General features: G+C 42.6%; 1 protein-coding gene across 1 annotated transcript in view; it reads left to right on the top strand.

The window, feature by feature from the left end:
- Positions 1-21965, top strand: part of nphp4 (nephronophthisis 4) — a 173375-nt gene that overhangs the window by 127031 nt on the left and 24379 nt on the right. The window contains exon 18 of the mRNA XM_084186484.1: positions 21443-21580. Coding sequence (XP_084042610.1) covers positions 21443-21580 — 138 coding nt within the window. The remainder of the gene's footprint in view (positions 1-21442; positions 21581-21965) is intronic.

Raw genomic sequence — 21965 nt, 5'->3', positions numbered from 1 at the left:
GTTGGCCGTCAAAAATTCACTGATAAATGATGGGGAATAGTAGCCTGCTCACCCTTCGGCAGCTTGCCTGCCAATGCATGCTTGTCCCAACCCACGTTTTGACAACTGAATGGGAACTTTCCTGCCTGCTCGCCCATTTGATCTATGCCAAATACATTTGATTGACAACTTAGAGATATGCTAACTGTGAATAACAGTTGTTCAAGTTCAGCAGAGCTAGCTAGGAAAGTGATTCACATTTCTTGCTAGCTAACCAAAGGACACCTGCATCTCTAGCTATAGCCACAGAAAAACGATGGGGCTAGGGTCCGTGTTTTTAAAAAGCTACATAAATAGATAAGCTAGCCTATTAGCCACATTATGACTGACTTGTGATCATTGCCCTTGCTAGTTTGATTGTATTGACATTCCCAGCCTTGGTTACATTTGTTAGTTTCTGTCAAAAATATTCAGTCATTGAAACTGAAACAGTGCATCCCGAATGGCTGGAGGTAGCAAACGATGTACCAGGCCAGCTGTGATTTACAACCTGAGAGCAATATTTGTTGGACTACCAAGAAATGTATTGATGAATTATGTCCCCTGTAGCTCAGTTGGTAGAGCATGGCCCTTGCAACACCAGGGTTGTGGGTTCGTTTCCCACGGGGGGCCAATATGAAAATGTATGCACTCACTAACTGTAAGTCGCTCTGGATAAGAGTGTCTGCTAAATGACTAAAATGTAAAATGTAAACATGAATAATGTATTGAACTGCATCTATCTATTCTGGCCAACAATACTTTACTCTACGTCATGGACATTTTGGTCAATTTTTTATTTTTTTTTAAACCTCTTAAAGTGGGAATTGGATATATTTGACTGATATTATGATTGTTTGTTCTGACAACACATCTCCTGTGCTACATGCACATCACTGACTCTAGATCATTGCTACTCTCCCATCCAGGACGGCTACAAGGCCCTCCCCTGCCATCCCTTCGGCAAATCCGATCACACCACCATTCTGCTCCTCCCCACCTATAAGGGAAGCACCCGTGGTAAGAACTGTTCAGCGTTGGTCTGACCAATCGGAATCTGTGCTTCAAGATTGTTTTGATCACGCGGACTGGAACATTCTCCGGGTCGCCTCTGAGAAAAGTAGCGACGTATACTCTGACTTGGTGACTGGGTTCATCAGGAAGTGCATAGAGGATGTTGTTCCCACTGTGACAATTAGAACTCATCCAAACCAAAAACTGTGGATAGATGGCAACATTCGCGCAAAACTGAAAGCGCAAACCACTGCATTTAACCATGGCAAGGTGACTGGAAATATGGACGCGTGCAAACTATGACCTCCGTAAGGCAATCAGAGGCAAAACGACAGTACAGGGACATAGTGGAGTCGCAATTCAATGGCTCGGACTCGAGACTTACAGTACCAGTCACAGGTTTTGACACGTCTACTCATTCAAGGGTTTTTCTTTATTTTCACTATTTTCTACATTGTAAAAACTATGAAATAACACATGCAATCATGTAGTAACCAAAAAAGTGTTAAACAAATCAAAATATATTTGAGATTCTTCAAAGTAGCCACCCTTTGCCTTGATGACAGCTATGCACACTCTTGGCATTCTCTCAACCAGCTTCACCTGGATTGCTTTTCCAACAGTCTTGAAGGAGTTCCCACATATGCTGAGCACTTGTTGGCTGTTTTTCCTTCACTCTGCGGTCCAACTCATCCCAAACCATCTCAATTGGGTTGAGGTCTGGTGATTGTAGAGGCCAGGTCATCTGATGCAGCCTGCAGGTGTGTTTTGGGTCACTCGGTTTGTTATTTTTGTTTCAAACAAAAAGGCTATTCATAAATATGTATACAGAACTTGTTTTTTCTGGGATTCCACAACGCGGTTAGCTTTTAACAGCTAGGACCGCAATTTCTTAAGAGACAGGTTGAAGCCTGCTTGACAGAGACACTAAGCTGCTAGCCCTCAAGCTAACGAAGTTGGTACCAGATTAGTTTTACAATGGAGCCTTCTTTGTCTGGAGAACTAAATGAACGGTTCCAGCGCTGTAGGAGCTGTTTCAGGACAAACCGGATCACTCGGAGATCCAATGTGGCAATTGTTTACTTGCAGAGGATTATAGGCTTGAGGTGGCTTCCTTGATCACGCAGGTCGCCAGCCTACGTAAGAAACTGGGGAAAACGCAGAGTGGAATGTTTACATTTTCTACGCCGGTGGCTGGACGGCGTTCGCCCTTGTTGGATGCATCTCCGCCTTGTAGTTTGTCGTTATCCGACTGGGCGGTGTTGCCCGGAGCTCCCCCATCTGATAGTGCCGTCGAAGGAGCACAGCATGAGGAGAAAGGCAATCAACGATGGAACATAATTGGTTAAAGAAAATTGTGATAAATAAAAAAGTTTACCAGTTTCATTTAAGGACCAAAAGATTGATAGCCGTCCCATATAGATTGCAAAATAGTTGGGAAGAGATTTTTGACGTACCGATTCCATGGCATAGTGTTTATGAACTGATACGCAAAACGATGCCGGATTCAAAACTTAGAATTGTTCAATTTAAATTATTATATAAAATTCTTGCTACCAATAGAATGTTATTTGTATGGGGGATACAATCTTCCCAGCTCTGCAGATTTGGCTGTGAAGAGACAGAATCATTAGATCATTTGTTTTGGTACTGTCCATTTGTAGCTTGTTTCTGGACACAGGTCCAGGAATGGCTGAAGGATTGCAATATTTCCATGGAGCTGACCCAGCAGATAGCACTACTGGGTGATCTGAAAAGTCATAGTCAATCGATCAATAATATAATAATACTTTTAGCAAAGATGTTTATTTTCAATTCACAAACTGTAGAAACAATGAGAATAGAAAGGTTCAGAACTTTTGTAAAACATCACAGTACAGTTGAAAAATATATGGCAAATAGAAATCCAATATGGATGGTGTTACGAGGTAGATGGGAGGTGTTGAATGGAGCTGAAGGATGGGACTAATAACAACAACTAATAACAACAGGATAACTAGTGTAAGACATGCTGTGTCCATAATAAGTATATAGGTTATATATTGTGAGCTTTTGTGAAAGAGCACAGTTAGAAAGATATGGCATATAGAAGCATACCAGATGGACATCATGAAAATGATCGGAGGAAGTTCAGGAGTAAAAACAAACAAAATATAATTAGTGACTGTGTCCATAAAATGTATATAGTATGTATAAGCCTGAAGTAGAGGCCTAAGCATTGTTGTTCACTAGTTTACTCCAATTAGGGAGGGGATGGTGGGGTTGGAAAGTAATAAAGGGAAATATATATATTTTTAAAGGATATGTATGTATGTATATACAGTGAAGAGAACAAGTATTTGATACACTGCCGATTTTGCAGGTTTTCCTACTTACAAAGCATGTAGAGGTCTGTAATTTTTATCATAGGTACACTTCAACTGTGAGAGACGGAATCTAAAACAGAAATCCAGAAAATCACATTGTATGATTTTTAAGTAAATAATTTGCATTTTATTGCATGACATAAGTATTTGATCACCTACCAACCAGTAAGAATTCCGGCTCTCACAGACCTGTTAGTTTTTCTTTAAGAAGCCCTCTTGTTCTCCACTCATTACCTGTATTAACTGTACCTGTTTGAACTCGTTACCTTTATAAAAGACACCTGTCCACACACTCAATCAAACAGACTCCAACCTTTCCACAATGGCCAAGACCAGAGAGCTGTGTAAGGACATCAGGGATAAAATTGTAGACCTGCACATGGCTGGGATGGGCTACAGGACAATAGGCAAGCAGCTTGGTGAGAAGGCAACAACTGTTGGCGCAATTATTAGAAAATGGAAGAAGTTCAAGATGACGGTCAATCACCCTCGGTCTGGGGCTCCATGCAAGATCTCACCTCGTGGGGCATCAATGATCATGAGAAAGGTGAGGGATCAGCCCAGAACTACACGGCAGGACCTGGTCAATGACCTGAAGATAGCTGGGACCACAGTCTCAAAGAAAACCATTAGTAACACACTACGCAGTCATGGATTAAAATCCTGCAGCGCAAGCAAGGTCCCCCTGCTCAAGCCAGCGCATGTCCAGGCCCGTCTCAAGTTTGCCAATGACCATCTGGATGATCCAGAGGAGGAATGGGAGAAGGTCATGTGGTCTGATGAGACAAAAATAGAGCTTTTTGGTCTAAACTCCACTCGCCGTGTTTGGAGGAAGAAGAAGGATGAGTACAACCCCAAGAACACCATCCCAACCGTGAAGCATGGAGGTGGAAACATCATTCTTTGGGGATGCTTTTCTGCAAAGGGGACAGGACGACTGCACCGTATTGAGGGGAGGATGGATGGGGCCATGTATCGCGAGATCTTGGCCAACAACCTCCTTCCCTCAGTAAGAGCATTGAAGATGGGTCGTGGCTGGGTCTTCCAGCATGACAACGACCCGAAACACACAGCCAGGGCAACTAAGGAGTGGCTCCATAAGAAGCATCTCAAGGTCCTGGAGTGGCCTAGCCAGTCTCCAGACCTGAACCCAATAGAAAATCTTTGGAGGGAGCTGAAAGTCCGTATTGCCCAGCGACAGCCCCGAAACCTGAAGGATCTGGAGAAGGTCTATATGGAGGAGTGGGCCAAAATCCCTGCTGCAGTGTGTGCAAACCTGGTCAAGACCTACAGGAAATGTATGATCTCTGTAATTGCAAACAAAGGTTTCTGTACCAAATATTAAGTTCTGCTTTTCTGATGTATCAAATACTTATGTCATGCAATAAAATGCAAATTAATTACTTAAAAATCATACAATGTGATTTTCTGGATTTTTGTTTTAGATTCTGTCTCTCACAGTTGAAGTGTACCTATGATAGAAATTACAGACCTCTACATGCTTTGTAAGTAGGAAAACCTGCAAAATCGGCCGTGTATCAAATACTTGTTCTCCCCACTGTATATATGTATATATGCGAGAAAATAAAAAAAACATATGGGGGATTGGAAGTGATGCAGACAATTACATTGATGGAAGTTACAATCTATCTGCAATATTAAAGCTGATATACCCCCTAAAAAAGAAAAAAGAAAAAAATCTACGATTTTTGGAAGCCGAAGACAGCGACCTCCCGCAAAGCAGTCTACACTCCCAACGAGAGGCCCGGAGCGGATACAAACAACGAATAGTTTTGCCGTCCTGGAGCCTGCCTGATCTTCCTGCACCTTCATCGCTGGGGATGCCTGTGTCTGCGGCCGCAGTGCCGATTCTATCATAGTCCATGTGGGTTTTAATGACATTTTGAAAGGCAGCTCTGAACAGTTGAAACTGGATTTTAAAGAGCTGATTGACTCTCTGCTAGACACTAACAAAAAACCCATCATATCTGGCCCTTTGCCCTCTGCATCGTGGCATTGAACGCTAGCAGGATTCTTGCTCTTCACAACTGGCTACGTGATTAATGGGTGTAACTTTAGTTGACAATTTCGATACCTTTTGGAAACAAAACACGTTTTATAAGGAGGATGGGATCCACCCAAATCATTTGGGTTCCTGGATCCTTTCACAGCATTATAATGCTGCGTTGAGACAATGACTTAACAATGACCCAAGCCCAGCTCAGCTAATCCTACCATTGTGACGCAGAGTTGTCAGAACGCTTCAGCAAATGTACATTACACCAGGGGCGGCGGTAGACACAATATAAGTAACCTAATTTATGTCCCTCTAACTGCCCTGAATGCCTCTGCTGATCCTACAGCTATTGTATGCAGTAATCATGTGCCTAAGAACCAGATTTAAACTGTTAGCACTGAGCCGGTGTGCCCGAGGAGGAAGTCCACTGTGTGCAGCTCACTCTGCACTAACTTAAAGAACATGAGCACATCTACTGCTGCTAAGCTTCCCAGTAAAGCAATAAAACAAGTATGCATCCCAGAAGAAAAGTGCTCAAAATAGCCCACGTTAACATATGTAGCTTAAGAAACAAGGTTCATGAAATCAATAATTTGCTAGTAACAGATATTCTAACTATCTCTGAAACTCACTTAGATAATACCTTTGATGATAGTGGTAGCAATACAAGGTTATAACATTTACAGAAAAGATAGAAATGCCAATGGTGGAGGTGTTGCTGTTTATATTCAGAACCACATTCCTGTGAAGATTAGAGAGGATCTCATGTTAAATACTTTTGAAGTAATATGGCTACAGGTTCATCTACCTCACCTAAATCCCATTCTGGTGGGAAGCTGCTATAGACCACCAAGTGCTAACAGTCAGTATCTGGATAACATGTGTGAAATGCTTCATAATGTACAGTTGAAGTCGGAAGATTACATACACCCTAGCCAAATACATTTAAACTCTGTTTTTCACAATAACTGACATTTAATCCTAGTAAAAATTCCCTGTCTTAGGTCAGTTAGGATCACCACTTTATTTTAAGAATGTGAAATGTCAGAATAATAGTAGAGAGTGATTTATTTCAGCTTTTATTTCTTTCATCACATTCCCAGTGGGTCAGAAGTTTACATACACTCAATTAGTATTTGGGAGCATTGCCTTTAAATTGTTTAACTTGGGTCAAACGTTTCGGGTAGCCTTCCACAAGCTCCCCACAATAAGTTGGGTTAATTTTGGCCCATTCCTCCTGACAGAGCTGGTGTAACTGAGTCAGGTTAGTAAGCCTCCTTGCTCGCACATGCTTTTTCAGTACTGCCCACAGATTTTCAATAGGAATGAGGTCAGGGCTTTGTGATGGCCACTCCAATACCTTGACTTTGTTGTCCTTAAGCTTGGGGTCATTGTCCATTTGGAAGACCCATTTGTGACCAAGCTTTAACTTCCTGACTGATGTCTTGAGATGTTGCTTCAATATATCCACATAATTTTCCTTCCTCATGATGCCATCTATTTTGTGAAGTGCACCAGTCCCTCCTCCAGCAAAGCACCCCCAGAGCATAATGCTGCCACCCCCATGCTGCACGGTAGGGATGGTGTTCTTCGGCTTGCAAACAACCCCCTTTTTCCTCCAAACATAACGATGGTCATTATGGCCAAACAGTTCTATTTTTGTTTCATCAGACCAGAGGACATTTCTCCAAAAAGTACGATCTTTGTCCCCATGTGCAGTTGCAAACCGTAGTCTGGCTTTTTTATGGCGGTTTTGGAGCACTGGCTTCTTCCTTGCTGAGAGGCCTTTCAGGTTATGTTGATATAGGACTCGTTTTACTGTGGATATAGATACTTTGTACATGTTTCCTCCAGCATCTTCACAAGGTCCTTTGCTGTTGTTCTGGGATTGATTTGCACTTTTCGCAACAAAGTACGTTCATCTCTAGGCGACAGAACGGGTCTCCTTCCTGAGCGGTATGACGGCTGCGTGGTCCCATGGTGTTTATACTTGCGTACTATTGTTTGTACAGATGGACGTGGTACCTTCAGGCGTTTGATAATTGCTCCCAAGGATGAACCAGACTTGTGGAGATCTACAATTGTTTTTCTGAGGTTTTGGGTGATTTCTTTTGATTTTCCCATTATCTCAAGTAAACAGGCACTGCGTTTGAAGGTAGGCCTTCAAATACATCCACAGGTACACCTCCAATTGACTCAAATTATGTCAATTAGCCTTACAGAAGCTTCTAACGCCATGACATCATTTTCTGGAATTTTCCAAGCTATTTAAAGGCACAGTCAACTTATTGTATGTAAACTTCTGACCCACTGGAATTGTGATACAGTGAATTGTGTCTCCCGAGTGGCGCAGTGGTCTAAGGCACTGCATCGCAGTGCTAGCTGTGCCACTAGAGATCCTGGTTCGAATCAGATTATCAGTCAACCTACCAGGGTAGTTACAAACAGTAGAGGAATTAAATAATCAACATGTATTGATCATATCTTTAAGCAGTATCCAAATCCATTGGATGTAGTGATCACAAGATAGTAGCCATCAGGAATTCCCCAGGGCAGCTGTCTAGGCCCATAACTTTTTTCAATCTTTACTAATGACATGCCACTGGCTTTGAGTAAAGCCAGAGTGTCTATGTATGTGGATGACTCAACACTATACATGTAAGCTACTACAGCGACTGAAATGACTGCAGCACTTAACAAAGTGTTGCAGTTAGTTTCAGAGTGCGTGGCAAGGAATAAGTTAGTCCTAAATATTTCAAAACTAAAAGCATTGTATTTGGAACAAATCATTCACTAAACTCCAAACCTCAATTAAATCTTGTAGTGAATAATGTGGAGATTGAGCAAGTTGAGGTGACTAAACTGCTTGGAGTAACCCTGGATTGTAAACTGTCATGGTCAAAACCAGGGATGTAAACAAATTTGTGCCCAAAATTTGAGCAAAATAAGATTTTTGTGCGTATGGGAAATTTCTGGGATGTTTTATTTCAGCTCATGAAACATCGGACCAACACTTTACATGTTGGGTTTATATTTTTGTTCAGTGTATTATTAATGAAATCACTCACACACACACACACACACACAGGCATTCACACACGGGGAAAAGTATTTGGCCAAGAAGAGCAATTAGGTCCATCTCCAGGCCTTTCAACACTCCTCATCTGCAGCAGACCGATAAACCCTGGCAGGACTGCAGCATGAGCGAGAGAGAGGAACTAATCGCCTGAACTCACTGGAGCAAACACAGAGGAAATTTGTCCTCCCCCAAATATTTGTAAGGTGAATTAAGTGCTTTGTGCGCTTTGCCTAAAGGGCACAGATACAAATGTTTCAGAGTAATGTAATATGCTACCACCGCCTGTCTAAGGTTAAACATATTAAAACCACTCACATGCCCCCTTTATCCAGATGCGAATTAATTTGGTTATTTTTAAAAGGTTGCCTGCCTGGAACCACAGAATCTAGAGAAATGGATTAAGTAAATGCAGACAATTTCTAATAAGTGCGTGGTCCTCTGTAGCTCAGCTGGTAGAGCACGGCGCTTGTAACGCCAAGGTAGTGGGTTCGATCCCCGGGACCACCCATACACAAAAATGTATGCACGCATGACTGTAAGTCGCTTTGGATAAAAGCGTCTGCTAAATGGCATATTATTATTATTATTATTAAGTGAGAAATGGAATAAGTAAACGCAGACCCCCCCCCCCCCCCCCCCCCCCCCCTTTGCATAGAAATATAACTAACTACCCATATTGAGTGTACACCTGATTCAACTTGTCAACTAAGTTTGTCCAGGGCTACAACTAAAAACTAATCTCGGGGCCATGGATCTGAACACCGCCCTGTGCAACTGGTCTTGGACTTCCTGACCGGCCGACCCCAGGTGGTGAAGGTAGGCAACAACACCTACGCCATGCTGATCCTCAACACGGTGGCCCCACAATGGTGCGTGCTCAGCCCCCTCCTGTTCGCCCTGTTCACCCATGACTGCGTGGCCACGCACGTCTCCAACTCAATCATCAAGTTTGGTGATGACACAACAGTGGTAGACCTTATTACCAACAATGACGAGACAGCCTACAGAGAGGAGGTGAGGGCCCTGGCGGAGTGGTGCCAGGAAAATAACCTCAACGTCAACAAAACGAAGGAGCTGATCATGGACTTCAGGAGACAGCAGAGAGAGCACGCCCCTATCCACATCGACAGGGCCAGCGGAGAGGGTGAAAAGCTACAAGTTCCTCAGCGTGCACATCACTGATAACCTCAAATGATCCATCCACACAGTGTGGTGAATAAGGCACAACAGCGCCTCTTCAACCTTAGGAGGCTGAAGAAATTTGGCTTGGTCCCGAAGACCCTCACAAACTTCTACAGATATACCATTGAGAGCATCCTGCCGGGCTGTATCACCGCCTGCTACGGCAATTGCACCGTCCGTAATCTCACTTGTAAACTTTTACTTCTGGGTAACCAAGATTACACCGTCCGCAACCGCAGGGCTCTCCAGAGGGTTGTGCAATCAGCCTAACGCATCACCGGGGGCATGCTGCCTGCCCTCCAGGGCATCTACAGCACCTGGTGTCACAGGAAGGCCAAGAAGATCATCAAGGACCTCATCCACCCGAACCACGGCCTGTTCACCCCACTTCCATCTAGAAGGCGGAGACAGTAAAGGTGCATCAAAGCTGCTGGGACCATCAGACTGTTAAATACCGTAAAACTTCAATTAATATTCTGGGTGTTTATTTGCTTAAATCACTGGACACAACAGGCACTTATTAGAGACAGGCTTCTATTTGAGCCAGGCGTCTTTTAATGCACACAGCTTTTGCTCATTTGCATATTTAATTGTTTAATTCCAGCATTCACTTCCAGCATTTTAATCCATTTCTTAATTTCCTGCACTGTGTTATAATTTACACACTGTGTCACGTTTATTTTGTCTTAGTATGCGTCTTTTTCAAAACAAATTGCCATAATATTTTCGATTCTGAATTATTTTATGTGACATCAAACAATTCATGGTAACCTCGTAAACAATTAATTTAGACCGGCCATTTATTTGAAACAGGAGTTTATTTGCTGAAATATGTGCCATTGTCCGGCTATTAAAAGGGACAGGTGGCTATTTGAGACTCGCCGTTAAATTGATGTTTTACGGTAGTCACCACTAGCCGGCCTCCGCCCAGTACCCTGCCCTGAACTTAGTCACTGTTACTAGCCAGCTACCACCCAGTACTCTACCCTGCACCTTAGAGACTGCTGCCATATGTAGATATTAAAATGACCAGTGTTCAATGACTAATGTTTACATACTGTTTTACCCACTTCATATGTACAGTATACACTGAGTATTCCAAACATTAGGAACACCTTCCTAATATTGAGTTGCACACCCCCCCAGCCCCCTTTTGCCCTCAATTCGTCGGGGCATGGACTCTACAAGGTGTCGAAAGCGTTCCACAGGGATGCTGGCCCACGTTGACTCCAATGCTTCCCACGGTTGTGTCAACTAGGCTGGATGTCCTTTGGGTGGTGGACCATTCTTGATAAACACGGGAAACTGTTGAGCGTGAAAAACCCAGCAGTGTGCAGTTCTTGACACAAACCGGTGCGCCTGGTGCCTACTACCATACCCCGTTCAAAGGCACTAACATTTGTTGTCTGTCCCATTCACCCTCTGAATGGAATACATACAGAATCCATGTCTCAATTGTCTCAAGGCTTAAAAATCCTTCTTTAACCTGTCTCCTCCCCTTCATCTACACTGATTGAAGTGGATTTAACAAGTGACATCAATAATGGATCCTAGCTTTCAACTGGATTCACCTTTCATGGAAAGAGCAGGTGTTAATGTTTTGTATACTCAGTGTATACTGTATTCTAGTGAAGGCTAATCCTAATAACTACTGCTGTACACACCTTTTCTATTCATATACTGTCCATACTGTCTATACACACCATTATATACTGTACATACAGTGCCTTCAAAGTTTTCATACTCCTTAACTTATTCCACATTTTGTTGTGTTACAGCCTGAATTCAAAATTTATTCAATTGTTTGTTTTTCTCACCCATCTACACACAATACCCAATAATGACAAGGTGAAAACATGTTTTTAGAAATGTTTACACATTTATTGAAAATGAAATATCTCATTTACATAAGTATTCACACCCCTTTGCTATGACACTCCAAAATGAGCTCAGGTGCTTCTAATTTCCTTTGATCATCCTTCCAACTTGATTGGAGTCCACCTGTGGCCAATTCAATTGTTTGGACATGATTTAGAAAGAAACAAACCTATCTATGTAAGGCCCCACAGTTGACTGTGCATGCCAGAAGAAACTATACCATGAAGTCCAAGGAACTGTCCGTAGCTCTCTGAGACAGAATTGTGATGAGGCGTATATTTGCGGAAGGGGATAAAACAATTTCTAGAGTGTTGAAAGTTTCCAAGAGCACAGTGGTCTCCATCATTGTGAAATTGAACAAATATGGAACTACCCAGACTTTGCCTAGAGCTGGCCGTCCGACCAAACTGAGCAACCGGGCAAGAAGGACCTTGTAAGGGAGGTGACCAAGAACCCAATGACCACTCTGACAGAACTACAGAGTTCCTTGGCTGAGATGGGAGTACCTGCCAGAAGGACAACAGTCTCTAAAGCACTTCACCAATCTGGGATTTATGTGAGAGTGGCCAGACGGAAGCCACTCCTGAGAAAAAGGCACATGACAGTACGCCTGGAGTTTGCAAAAAGGCACGTGAAAGACTGATATCATAAGGCAAAAAATTCTGTCTTCTGATGAGATAGAAATTTAACTCTTTGGCCTGAATGCAAAGGGCTATGTCTGGAGAAAACCAGGCACAGCTCATCACCCGTTTAACACCATCCCTACCATGAAGCATGGGGGTGGCAGCATCATGCTATGGGGATGCTTTTCAGCGGCAGGGATTGGGAGACTTGTAAGGGAACAATGAAGGGAGCAAAATACAGGCAAATCATTGATGAGAACCTGCTTCAGAGTGCAAACAACCTTAGACTGGGGCGAATATTTGTTCCAACAGGACAATGAACCCAAAAATACTGCCAAAGCAATGCTGGAATGGCTTCAGAACAACAATGTGGGATCCTGCCGAGTGGCACAGGCTGTGTCACAGCCAGCCATGACTGGGAGACCCATGAGACAGCGCACAATTGGCCCAGCGTGGTCCAGGTTAGGGGAGGGTTTGGCCAACCGGGATGTCCTTGTTTCATCGTGCTCTGGCGACTCCTTGTGTCGGGCCGGGCGCCTGCAAGCTAACTTGTCAGTTGGACGGTGTTTCCTCTGACACATTGGTGTGGCTGGCTTCCAGGTTAAGCGAGCAGTGTGTTAAGAAGCAGTGCGGCTTGGCAGGGTCGTATTTCGGAGGACACATGGCTCTCGACCTTCGCCTCTCCCGAGTCCGTAGGGGAGTTGCAGCGATGAGACAAGACTAACTACCAATTGGATACCACGAAAAAGGGGGTAAAAAAACAACAAAAAAAGAACAATAATGTGAAACTCCTTGAGTGGCCCAGACTTGAATCCCATTGAAAATCTGTGAAAAGATTTGAAGATTTCTGTTCACTGCCGTGCCCCATCTAACTTAACAGAGCTAAAGAAAATCTGCAAGGAAGATCCCCAAATCCAAATGTACAGACATACCCAAGACTACTCAAAGCTGTAATCGCCGCCAAAGGTGCTTCGACAAAGTATTGATTCAGGGGTGTGAGTGCTTATGTAAATGAGATATTTCTGTATTTTATTTTTAATACATTTGCAAAAATGTCCCAAAAATGTGTTTTCACTTTGTCATTATGGGGTATTATGTGTAGATGGGTGACAACATTTTTTATTGAATTAATTTTGAATTCAGGCTGTAACACAACAAAATGTTGAATAAGTCAAAATCAAATGTTATTGGTCGTACACATATTTAGCAGATGTTATCACGGGTGTAGCGAAATGCTTATGTTCCTAGCTGCAACAGTGCAGTAATACCTAGCAATACAAAACAATACACTCAAATCAAAAAAAAATTAATAAAGGAATTAAGAAATATAGAAATATTAGAACGAGCAATGTCAGAGTCCGGAATATAAATATATATGTATATGATGGTGTGTATAGACATTATGGACAGTATATGAATAGAAAAGGTGTGTACAGCAGTAGTTACAGTGCCTTCAGAAAGTAATCATACCCCTTGACTTATTCCACATTTTGTTATGTTACAGCCTGAATTAAAAATGGATGAAATTGATTTTAAAAAATGTGTGCATATTTATTGAAAATGAAATACAGAAATATCTCATTTACATAAGTATTCACACCCCTGAGTCAATACTTTGTAGATGCGTCTTTGGCAGTGATTACAGCTCTGAGTCTTTCTGGGTAAGTGTCTAAGAGCTTTCCACACCTGGATTGTGCAACATTTGCCCTTTACTCTTACATTTTTTTTTCAAGCAATTTCAGGTATTGCCATAGATTTTCAAGTAGATTTAAGTCAAAACTGTAACTCAGCCACTCAGGAACATTCACTGTCTTCTTGGTAAGCAACTCCAGTGTAGCCATGTGTTTTAGGTTATTGTCCTGCTGAAAGGTGAATTAATCTGGTGGAAAGCCATGTTTTCCTCTAGGATTTCGCCTGTTTTTAGCTCCATTGCATCTCAATCTCAAGGCTTAAAAATTGTTATTTAACCTGTCTCCTCCCCTTGATTGAAGTGGATTTAACAAGTGACATCAATAAGGGATCATAGCTTTCACCTGGATTCACCTGGTCAGTCTGTCATTGAAAGAGCAGGTGTTCTTAATGTTTTGTATACTCTGTGTACATATGAAGTGGCTAAAACAGTATGTAAACAGTATTAAAGTGACAGGGGTCCACAGAAGCAATCAATCAATCAGATTCCAAACTCTCCACCATGGCCAAGACCAAAGAGCTCTCCAAGGATGTCAGGGTCAAGATTGTACACCTACACAAGGCTGGAATGGGCTACAAGACCATCGCCAAGCAGCTTGGTGAGAAGGTGACAACAGTTGTTGCGATTATTCGCAAATGGAAGAAACACAAAATAACTGTCAATCTCCCTCGGCCTGGGGCTCCATACAAGATCTCACCTCGTGGAGTTGCAATGATCATGAGAACGGTGAGGAATCAGCCCAGAACTACACGAGAGAATCTTGTCAATGATCTCAAGGCAGCTGGGACCATAGTCACCAAGAAAGCAATTGGTAACACACTACGCTGTGAAGGACTGAAATCCTGCAGCGCCCGCAAGGTCCCCCTGCTCAAGAAAGCACATATACAGGCCCGTCTGAAGTTTGCCAATGAACATCTGAATGATTCAGAGGAGAACTGGGTGAAAGTGTTGTGGTCAGATGAGACCAAAATCGAGCTCTTTGGCATCAACTCAACTCGCCGTGTTTGGAGGAGGAGGAATGCTGCCTATGACCCCAAGAACACCATCCACACCATCAAACATGGAGGTGGAAACATTATGCTTTGGGGGTGTTTTTCTGCTAAGGGTACAGGACAACTTCACCGCATCAAAGGGACGATGGACGGGGCCATGTACCATCAAATCTTGGGTGAGAACCTCCTTCCATCAGCCAGGGCATTGAAAATGGGTCGTGGGTGGGTATTCCAGCATGACAATGACCCAAAACACACGGCCAAGGCAACAAAGGAGTGGCTCAAGAAGAAGCACATTAAGGTCCTGGAGTGGCCTAGTCAGTCTCCAGACCTTAATCCCATAGAACATCTGTGGAGGGAGCTGAAGGTTCGAGTTGCCAAACGTCAGCCTCGAAACCTTAATGACTTGGAGAAGATCTGCAAAGAGGAGTGGGACAAAATCCCTCCTGAGATGTGTGCAAACTTGGTGGCCAACTACAAGAAACGTCTGACCTCTGTGATTGCCAACAAGGGTTTTGCCACCAAGTACTAAGTCATGTTTTTCAGAGGGGTCAAATACTTATTTCCCTCATTAAAATGCAAATCAATTTCTAACATTTTTTGAAATGCGTTTTTCTGGATTTTTTGGTTGTTATTCTTTCTCTCACTGTTCAAATAAACCTACCATTAAAATTATAGACTGATCATGTCTTTGTCAGTGGGCAAACGTAATCAAATACTTTTTTCCCTCACTGTATATATATATACACACACACTACTGTTCAGTGAAGAGGCGACTCCGGGATGCTGACCTTCTAGGCAGAGTTGCAAAGAAGTCCAGTGTCTGTGTTCTTTTGCCCATCTTAATATTTTCTTTTTATTGGCCAGTCTGAGATATTGCTTTTTCTTTGCAACTCTGCCTAGAAGGTCAGCATCCCGGAGTCGCCTCTTCACTGTTGACGTTGAGACTGGTGTTTTGCAGGTACTATTTAATGAAGCTGCCAGTTGAGGACCTGTGAGAGGCGTCTGTTTCTCAAACTAGACACTCTAATGTATTTGTCCTCTTGCTCAGTTGTGCACCGGGGCCTCCCACTCCTCTTTCTATTCTGGTTAGAGCCAGTTAGCGCTGTTCTGTGAAGGGAGAAGTACACAGCGTTATACAAGATCTTCAGTTTCTTGGCAATTTCTCGCATGGAATAGCCTTCATTTCTCAGAACAAGAATAGACTGTCGAGTTTCAGAAGAAAGTTATTTGTTTCTGGCCATTTTGATTCTGTAATCGAACCCACAATTGCTGATTCTCCAGATACTCAACTAGTCTCAAGAAGGCCAGTTTTATTGCTTCTTTAATCAGCACAACAGTTTTCAGCTGTGCTAACATAACTGCAAAAGGGTTTTCTAATTATCAATTAGCCTTTTAAAATGATACACTTGGATTAGCAAACACAACATGCCATTGGAACACAGGACTGATGTTTGCTGATAATGGTCCTCTGTACGCCTATGTAGATATTCCATAAAACATCTGCCATTTCCAGCTACAATAGCCATTTACAACATTAACAATGTCTACGCTGTATTTCTGATCAATTTGATGTTATTTTAATGGGCCAAAAAATTGCTTTTCTTTCGAAAACAAGGACATTTCTAAGTGACCCCAAACTGTCGTGGTCAAAAGTTTTGAGAATGACACAAGTATTGGTCTTCACAAAGTTCGCTGCTTCAGTGTTATGAGATATTTTTGTCAGATGTTACTATGGTATACTGAAGTATAATTACAATCATTCCATAAGTGTCAAAGGCTTTTATTGACAATTACATTAGGTTTATGCAAAGAGTCAATATTTGCAGTGTTGACCCTTCTTTTTCAAGACCTCTGCAATCCGCCCTGGCATGCTGTCAATTAACTTATTGGCCACATCCTGACTGATGGCAGCCCATTCTTGCATAATCAATGCTTGGAGTTTGTCAGAATTTGTGGGGTTTTGTTTCAGAATTTGTGTGTTTTTGTTTGTCCACCCGCCTCTTGAGGATCGACCACAAGTTCTCAATGGGATTAAGGTCTGGGGAGTTTCCTGGCCATGGACCCAAAATGTCGATTTTTTGTTCCCCAAGCCACTTAGTTATCCCTTTTGCCTTATGGCATGGTGCTCCATCATGCTGGAAAAGGCGTTGGTCGTCACCAAACTGTTCTTGGATGGTTGGGAGAAGTTGCTCTCGGAGGATGTGTTGGTACCATTCTTTATTCATGGCTGTGTTCTTAGGCAAAATTGTGAGCCCACTCCCTTGGCTGAGAAGCAACCCCACACATGAATGGTCTCAGGATGCTTTACTGTTGGCATGACACAGGACTGATGGTAGCGCTCACCTTGTCTTCTCCGGACAAGGTGTTTTCCGGATGCCCCAAACAATCGGATAGGGGATTCATCAGAGAAAATGACTTTACCCCAGTCCTCAGCAGTCCAATCTCTGTACCTTTTGCAGAATATCAGTCTGTCCCTGATGTTTTTCCTGGAGAGAAGTGGCTTCTTTGCTGCCCTTCTTGACACCAGGCCATCCTCCAAAAGTCTTCGCCTCAATGTGCGTGCAGATGCACTCACACCTGCCTGCTGCCATTCTTGAGCAAGCTCTGCACTGGTGGTGCCCCGATCCCGCAGCTGAATCAACTTTAGGAGACGGTCCTGGCGCTTGCTGGACTTTCTTGGGCGCCCTGACGCCTTCTTCACAACAATTGAACCTCTCTCCTTGAAGTTCTTGATGATCCGATAAATGTTTGATTTAGGTGCAATCTTACTAGCAGCAATGTCCTTGCCTGTGAAGCCCTTTTTGATTAACAAAGGAAGAACAATGATTTCAAGCACCACCCTCCTTTTAAAGCTTCCAGTCTGTTATTCTAACTCATTCAGCATGACAGAGTGATCTCCAGCCTTGTCCTCGTCAACACTCTCACCTGTGTTAACGAGATAATCACTGACATGATGGCAGCTGGTCCTTTTGTGGCAGGGCTGAAATGCAGTGGGAAAGTTTTTTTGGCATTAAGTTCATTTTCATGGCAAAGAGGGACTTTGCAAATCATCTGATCACTCTTCATGACATTCTGGAGTATATGCAAATTGCCATCATCAAAACTGAGGCAGCAGACTTTGTGAAAATTAGTATTTGTGTCATTCTCAAAACTTTTGACCACGACTGTATATATATATATATATATATATATATATATATATATATATATATATATATATATGTGTGTGTGTGTGTGTGTGTGTGTGTGTATATATGTGTGTGTGTGTATGTATGTGTATATATATATATATATATATATATATATATATATATATATATATATATATATATACAGTGGGGAAAATAAGTATTTAGTCAGCCACCAATTGTGCAAGTTCTCCCACTTAAAAAGATGAGAGAGGCCTGTAATTTTCATCATAGGTACACGTCAACTATGACAGACAAAATGAGATTTTTTTCTCCAGAAAATCACATTGTAGGATTTTTTTATGAATTTATTTGCAAATTATGGTGGAAAATAAGTATTTGGTCAATAACAAAAGTTTCTCAATACTTTGTTATATACCCTTTGTTGGCAATGACACAGGTCAAACGTTTTCTGTAAGTCTTCACAAGGTTTTCACACACTGTTGCTGGTATTTTGGCCCATTCCTCCATGCAGATCTCCTCTAGAGCAGTGATGTTTTGGGGCTGTCGCTGGGCAACACGGACTTTCAACTCCCTCCAAAGATTTTCTATGGGGTTGAGATCTGGAGACTGGCTAGGCCACTCCAGGACCTTGAAATGCTTCTTACGAAGCCACTCCTTCGTTGCCCGGGCGGTGTGTTTGGGATCATTGTCATGCTGAAAGACCCAGCCACGTTTCATCTTCAATGCCCTTCCTGATGGAAGGAGGTTTTCACTCAAAATCTCACGATACATGGCCCCATTCATTCTTTCCTTTACGCGGATCAGTCGTCCTGGTCCCTTTGCAGAAAAACAGCCCCAAAGCATGATGTTTCCACCCCCATGCTTCACAGTAGGTATGGTGTTCTTTGGATGCAACTCAGCATTCTTTGTCCTCCAAACACGACGAGTTGAGTTTTTACCAAAAAGTTCTATTTTGGTTTCATCTGACCATATGACATTCTCCCAATCCTCTTCTGGATCATCCAATTTTGTTTCTGGTATCCTTTGACAGCTCTTTTGTCTTGGCCATAGTGGAGTTTGGAGTGTGACTGTTTAAGGTTGTGGACAGGTGTCTTTTATACTGATAACAAGTTCAAACAGGTGCCATTAATACAGGTAACGAGTGGAGGACAGAGGAGCCTCTTAAAGAAGAAGTTACAGGTCTGTGAGAGCCAGAAATCTTGCTTGTTTGTAGGTGACCAAATACTTATTTTCCACCATAATTTGCAAATAAATTCATAAAAAATCCTACAATGTGATTTTCTGGATTTTTTTCTCTCAATTTGTCTGTCATAGTTGACGTGTACCTATGATGAAAATTACAGGCCTCTCTCATCTTTTTAAGTGGGAGAACTTGCACAATTGGTGGCTGACTAAATACTTTTTTCCCCCACTGTATATATGTATATATATGCTCTGTTGGAGCTCGAAACATAAGCCATTTGCTGCACTTGCGATAACATCTGCAAAGTATGTGTACGCGACCAATACAATTTGATTTGATTTTATTAGAATTGAGCCCTCTGGCACTCTCTTTACAATTAGTCTCCTCTCCACAGACGACTTATAGCAGCTGCCCAACACAAGACAGGCCTGGGCCTCCTCCAGGCTCCACATGCTCAATGTTACAGAATGTTCAGAAATAAAAGTTTTTGTGTAGAACAGATATGATTGTCTCTCATGTAGAATAGGGAATCATGCTCGCTCTATTCATTCTATTTCTATCTGCAACGTTTAGTTTTCACATCACTGAATACATCCCTGCTTCTATTCCACAGGGAGGACCCAACACTGTTTGCACTGAGAGGGTGATTACATTTTGTGGAATTAAATATGACTCAAGAGGGTGAAAAGGACTGTTGTCGATGTCACCCCAAATTATTATTACAGTGGTCATAATTTGATGATAATCATGGTTATAGTACATGAATAAGTATGATTAAGCTGTTTACCGTCATAGTTCACCACCCGGTCGTTTGTTGTGACAGTCATTACTCGCCTTATCATGTAGGCTAGCCTACGTCTCAGGCCCTAGTGAGGGACCACTATATAATATCTGTGGAATTATAACTCATACAAAATGTGACATTTATATTTATAATTTGGTGGGATTCCGTTGTGGTGGTGGCGACACAACAAGATGGATGGCGGAGGAATCACGGAGGGGAAGGCAGAGACACCTAGGCCATTAATCTGCGCAATTGCGTCTGTCAGTGTCTGTTTGCATGGCAACCCTATCTATTCGTTACTCACTGGGCCTGCCTATTATCAGCTGTTGATGAAAGAGTTGGAGCTCTGAAGGATGCAGAGTGGCGGAGAGTGATTTTAATTCCCACTAAAAACTCCACGAGCCCACGGAGATGTGTCGTACTGTGATAAAGCCGCTTAATTGCAATACTCACGCTTTATGAAGTACGCGACGGCCGCTCTACTCTGCAGTGCATAATTTCCGAGCTCCACAGTAAAAAAGTGTCTGTAAAATGTTGACATTAGAAAAGTAACTTTCCCCAAAGTGGATGTTGCCAAATGCGAGTGAAATGCTCCGAAATGTAGCAGAGGAGGAGACTGAGAGCAACAATTTAATTAATTATAACCTTTGGTAGTTAATTAGAGCCTCAATCATCTGCTTCCTGTAATTCTATCTGGAATCTGCCAGACAGCATAACCGCAAATTACAAAACAATCTCTCTTTGAGGCCGTTGTTTTTTGGAAATGCGCTCTCTGCTATTGGCAGCGAATGGAAGGACCGGCAAACCCTGCTTGGCATTGGCACACTCACAGAGAGCAATTTCTTCTCCCATTACCAGGTGTGAAGCTTTGCTCGACAGCCCAGACGAGTCTACTGCCACACACAACTACTGTAGCTCGGCACTAAATGAATGAATGTGTGCTCTCCGCCAGAGGAGAATCTGGAATCAATCAACGTTCACAGTTGAGCACGAGCGTACCCTCTAGTGTATACTCACCCTTTATCCGCCATGAGTGGGAAGCGAACATGGATTCCACTAGTTAGGGTCTCAAATTGGTGTCCGAGGAGGCAAAGCGTACAGAAGGATGGAGGTAACCTGGAGGTTACCTGGAAGCTTGTGTTGACAGATTGGATCAACATAACATAAAGCTATTGTATTTAGTGAATAGATTTTTCCTGATTGATAAGACATTTCTAAATGAATGTTAGCTAACCCTGAGGTGTAAAGAAAAAGCCAATGACACAGTCCGACAACACGGACACCAAAAACACGAGTTACAGAAATAAACAAAGTAACACATGCTATTTCAAAGTCCAGATCCCGTATGAGTCCCCAAAATATGCCCCTTTTGAGAAATTGTTAAAATAGTCTAAAGAAGATAAAGAGAACTGTGTCTACTCTCTCAAAATGGCATCCTTTGGCTTCCTTGGTTTTCTCTAGGATGTCCTGTAGACCAGAACAACCCCAACAAGCCCCAGTATCTTCCTCCGTTACGCTCCCACATCATCTCACCACTGGACGCCACCAGTGGCTTCACCGGGGGCAGCTTGTCCTCCAAGAGCATCCAACAACTCAACGGTAGGACCCCCACACCTTTGTGTATGTGTACGTATGTGTTTGTGTGTGTGTGTGTGTGTGCGTGTTGGTTGATTTACAGGGCGGTCGTTGGCGGTGTTGTCCATGACCGTCTCATCCAGATCCATTATACATTCTGCCCTTTCTCTGCAGCTCTGAGACACTCAATTTGCAGCCTAATTGAGCCTGCCCAAGCATATCTGGTGGCTGGTCGCACACACAGTGTTTAGCACCTCACACACACCACAACAGAGGTGTGAAGAATAATAATAATAATAGATTGAAATTGTATAGCGCTTTTCATTACAGTGTTATCTCAAAGCGCTACAAAGGCAAAAATTCAAACAATGAAAATAAAAACCTAAAGAAATACAATAAACATCGTAGG

Source organism: Coregonus lavaretus (assembly GCF_964263955.1).
Source record: "Coregonus lavaretus genome assembly, chromosome: 22".
Lineage (NCBI taxonomy): Eukaryota > Metazoa > Chordata > Actinopteri > Salmoniformes > Salmonidae > Coregonus > Coregonus lavaretus.
The sequence above is the reverse complement of the archived record's forward strand: the minus strand, read 5'-3'. Positions and strand labels throughout refer to the sequence as shown.